The sequence below is a fragment of the Sorex fumeus genome, unplaced genomic scaffold (genome assembly GCF_029834395.1).
Source record: "Sorex fumeus unplaced genomic scaffold, SorFum_2.1 ptg000093l, whole genome shotgun sequence".
Taxonomy (NCBI): domain Eukaryota; kingdom Metazoa; phylum Chordata; class Mammalia; order Eulipotyphla; family Soricidae; genus Sorex; species Sorex fumeus.
This window is the reverse complement of record NW_026606150.1, coordinates 6,366,557-6,371,138: the sequence shown is the minus strand read 5'-3', so window position 1 is coordinate 6,371,138 and position 4,582 is coordinate 6,366,557. Positions and strand designations below refer to the sequence as shown.

General features: G+C 66.7%; 1 protein-coding gene across 1 annotated transcript; it reads right to left on the bottom strand.

Moving 5' to 3' along the window:
* Positions 1–1,279: 1,279 nt before the first annotated feature.
* LOC130039834 (glutathione S-transferase P) lies at positions 1,280–3,517 on the bottom strand. Its single transcript, XM_056131768.1, has 7 exons — positions 3,452–3,517; positions 3,134–3,169; positions 2,746–2,852; positions 2,575–2,662; positions 2,343–2,446; positions 1,712–1,819; positions 1,280–1,504 (listed from the first exon to the last, which is right to left on the bottom strand). Coding segments are annotated over exons 1-7 (633 nt in total). The 5' UTR covers positions 3,453–3,517; the 3' UTR covers positions 1,280–1,315.
* Between the last annotated feature and the right edge of the window lie 1,065 nt (positions 3,518–4,582).

The following is a 4,582-nucleotide window of genomic DNA, read 5'->3' as shown; positions in this document are numbered from 1 at the left end:
AGGTAGACACCCCCGCCCCACCACACCTGCTTGGACACCGGGAAGGGGCCCCGAGAGGGTCTCTCCGAGGTCACGGGGCTGGCAAGACTTCCCGGTCAGGGGCCAGAGTGACAGTGCAGTGGGGAGGGCGCTTGCCTAGTACCCAGCTGACGTGGGTTCGATCCTTGGCACCCATATGGCCCACTGCCAGGCGTTATCCCTGGGTGCAGGGTCACGAGTAACCCCTGAGCACTGCCGGGTGTGGCCCCAAAACCACAAGATTTCCCAATGAGCCGCTGCCACATGCGAGCTGCCCTCCAGGATTCACGCCTCCTCCACGGGCCCCAGGACTCTTCCTGAGGGGCTTCCCTGCTGGAGTCTGGGGTGCCCACCGGGACTGGGACTAGACGCTGACAGCAGAGGCCTGCCTGCTCCTCAGGCTGCATGCCGGGGGCCTCCCATATTCCCTCCCTTCCCCCCAGGCTGGGGAACCCCAACCTGCTTTGTTCCCCTCTTTGGTTTTTGTGGCACACCAGCAGTGCTCGGAGGTTACTCCCGACTCTGTGCTCAGGATTTGCTCCTGGCAGTGCTCGGGGGAACCTAATGCTGGGGATTGAACCCCAGGCTGGCCATGTGCACAGCAAGCGCCCTCCCCACTGTGTTATCACTCCAGTGCCTGTGACCTGCTTAGACCCCAATGCCCCAGTTTAGCCAGGCTTTATCTGAACCCTGGGGGGTTGGAGTCAGTGAGATCAGCCCCTCTGCCCGGGGGTGCTGAGGAAGCCAGGAGGGCAGCCTGGCAGCGGGGAACTGACCGGCAACCCCTCCCCACACGCTGCCTGCACCCCAGAAGGTGCAGTTACATAACTGAATCTTTTCTTTCTCTGCACTCCGGGGGCTGAGATGTTCCTTTCTTACTTTTTTTTTTCTTTTGGGGGTCACACCCGGTGTTGCACAGGGGTTACTCCTGGCTCTGCACTCAGAAATTACTCCTGGCGGTGCTCAGGGGACCATATGGGATACTGGGACTCTAACCCGGGTCAGCTGCGTGCAAGGTAAACGCCCTCCCTGCTGTGCTATCGCTCTGGCCCCGAGACCAGTTTCTCTCCTGCTCCTTCTGCCTTTTCCCTCTGCAGGTGCCGGGACTCCGGAAGCAGACTGGAGACAGCCCCAAGCCCTCAGCTCCTGCTTCGGCGTCCTAGGGGGCTGTCCCGTCCTTCCCCGGGGCCCTTGCCCAGAAACGCAACAGCCCACAGCACACTTTTTCTCAGAAAACTTTATTGGAAAAATGGGGAGCAGGCAGCTGCCCACCCCTGCCTCAGGGGCCCCTCACCCCTCACTGCTTCCCGTTGCCGTTGATGGGGAGGTTGAGGTGCTCGGGGGAGGCCAGGAAGGCCTTGAGCTTGGGCCGGGCGCTCAGGCGGGCCACGTAGGCCGAGAGCAGGGGCAGTGAGTCCAGGCAGCCGGGGGCCAGCACCTGGTGGATCAGCAGCAGGTCCAGCAGGTTGTAGTCGGCGAAGGAGATCTGCAGGGTGGGGGGCTGGGCGTCAGGTTGAGGCGATAGGCAGGAGTGCGGGGGGCCAGGGTCTCCCCAATCAGCCCGCTCAGGGGCCCCCAGCCCACTAGGAGGCAGGGGGAGCACAAGCCTGTCGCAAAGGTCCCCACGCACCTGGGTGGGCCCTGGCCATGACGCCTGTGCCCCCCAATGAAAGGGCAGCAGGGTGGCGCTCACCTGGTCGCCCACGATGAAGGCTTGGCCACCCTGGTTCTGGGCCAGCAGCGTCTCAAACGGCTTCAGGCGCCCGGGCAGGTCCTTCACGTAGTCGGCCTTGCCGTTCTCCTGCCAAAGAGGCCGCGCTCATCCTCCCGGCCCGCCCAGCGGCAGGGACAATGTCCCAGCCTCTAGGACCTCCGGGTTTCCACCCCAACACCATGGAGCCCCTCTGGAGGCGGCCACCCCGAGTCCTGAATGCATCCCACACCCGACCCAAGAGCGGAAAAACGCAGCCCTGGGCCTCACTGCCGGCCGCGCCAGGCATCACTACATGCTTGGTTTGGAGCAGAAACTTTTCCTCCTGCAAGACCCCCACACTCAGGTGCTCCGCTCCTTGGGGGTCATGACCCCCAATTAAGAAGCTGGGAGGGGGGCTGGAGCGATAGCACAGCAGGGAGGGCGTTTGCCTTGCACGCGGCCGACCCGGGTTCGATCCCTGGCATCCCATAGGGTCCCCCGAGCACCACCAGGAGTAATTCCTGAGTGCAGAGCCAGGAGGAACCCCTGAGCATCCCCGGGTGTGCAAAAAAAAAAAAAAAAAGCTTGGAACTGAGGAGCCCTAGGAAGGCCGCGCCCGCCGGTCACTCACGTAGTTGGTGTAGATGAGGGAGGCGTACTTGCAGCGAAGGTCCTCCACGCCGTCGTTGGCCACGTCCACCAGGGCGGCCTCACGTGCATCCTTCCCGTAGAGCCCTGTGGTGGGGGACAGGCGGCATAACTCGAGCCCACGGTCGAGTCCGCAGCTGGGTGGACGGTGCGGGGGGACTCTGGGGAAGGGGGCGCCCCTCCCACTCTTGGGACCCCCCCAGCCCCCGACTCACCCAGAGAGCGGCCCAGGTGCCGCAGGATGGCGTTGGACTGGTACAGCGTGAGGTCCCCATCCTGGAACTTGGGCAGCTGCCCATAGAGCTGTGGGGGGTACAGCTGGGTGAGGGGCGCCCGGCCGGCCGGCCTCCTCCCCGCCCTGCCCCTCCCCTCCCACGCTCACTCACACATGAGGCCTTAAGCGAGCCCTGCATCCAGGTCTCCCTGGACACCACCTCCTCCTTCCAGCTCTGGTCCTGGTCAGCTAGCAGCATGCGCATGGCCTCGCAGCGACCTGCGCGGAGGGCGGGGGAGGGACACAAGGCAGTGGGTGTGGGACCCAGGCTCCAGATTGCTGGAGGGCGGTGGGGGCAGGAAACTCGGGCTCCAGCATGCCCAGGGACTTGCAAGCCTGGAGCGTGTGGGGACCAGTGGGGTGCAGGATCCCAGCGTGCATCCGCTGGGGCGGCAGGGCCGGCGGTGAGGGGGGGGGGAGGAAGCTGGTTTAGGGTGCAGGGTCGCTGGGGGCTCGCGGCCACCCCTCGCGGGACATCTCCCCGGGGTGCCGGGGCCTACCTCGCACGGGGAAGTAGACGATGGTGTAGGGCGGCACTGCGGGACAAAGAAGCCGGTGAGTCCCCGAGCGCGCGCTGCCCGCCCCCCCCCTCCGCCGGGCGCGCGTGTCCCGAGCCCCGGAGCCGCGAGCGGGAGTCGTGGGTCTCGCCCCCTCCCCATCCCGGGCGGGGAGACAGGCGGGCCGGGACAGGGGCTCGCCGGGGCCCCGGCCCGGGCCGGGACCGCAGAAGCTCGCGGGCCGGACGAGCCCCGAGTCCCGGGAGCCTCCCCCGGGCCCGCACCCCCTCCTGGGGCCCTCGGCGCGCAGCGCGGACTCACTGGCGGCGGCGTGGACGGTCCGTTGAAGGCGGTGGCCTAGCAGAGAGCGCTGAGCGGAGCTGGCCGCGGGCCTTTTAGGGACGGGCCCGCCCGGATGATCCGCCCCGGCCCGCCCCTGCCCGCCCCGCGTGCTGAGTCACGGTGCCCCCGCGCTCCATCACCCGATTCTCTGCCCGGGCCGCGGCGCCCTGCGCCCCTCTCCAGCCCTCACGCCGTAGCTTGGGGGTCGGGGGCACCGGGCGAGCTCCGGGAAGGCTTCCAGAAACTTCCAGAGTGCCCCGGGGCCTCCCAGCCCAGCCCCCTTCCCCTGGCACAGCCCCTGCACCCAAATCTGGCGGCGGGCACCTGGCCCCATGGGTAGAGGACCCCAAAGATGCTCGGTGACCCAGACATGTGGCCCCACGGATAGAGACGCCGTGAGATGCTGCAGGACTCACAGCCTCTCCCCTCAACCCCCCTCCCCAACACACACACACACACACATGCACGCACACCCTCTCTGGGTTTCTGTGCCCCTGGGGCTGGGGTGACGCCTCTTGTTCCGCCACCTCTGAGTCACCTGCCACCCGACCTCTCCTGGGAGGGCACCTGCCTGCACCTCTGGTGAAACAGGCATTTGGCAAAGAGCGATAGAGACGTGGGTCTCACATGGCCTTGGCAAAGGGGCTCTGGGCCCATTCGTGCGGGCGTTTCTAAACACCGTGCCCGCCTGAGTCCTGGCCAGCTGTCCCGGGCTGCAGCGCCCAGGTCCTACCCTGGACCCAGCACCACTGTGAGGGACACAGATGTGACCATCCATGCAGGTCTCTGAAGGCCTGGGGGCAGCTGGGGGCAGTGGCTGAGCTGACCCGAGCAGGTCAGCAGACTACCTCAGTGGGACACGGTCCCCGGGGAGGCCACGCCACCCCCTCACTCGTGGGAACTCCGTCCCTGATGGTCCAGTGAGCCCAGACCTCTGGGCATTGGAGAGGCTCCCTGAGAGAGAGCGCAGACCTGAGCTCAGTGAGGGAGGGGTCTCGGTATACTCAGAGTCCTGCCCAGGGTCCCCCCCACTGCTTTCTGCTCCCCTAAGGCCCCCCATGAGGCCCAGAGTCGAGGCTTCCTCGGCCCGGGGGGGACGGGCAAGCATCG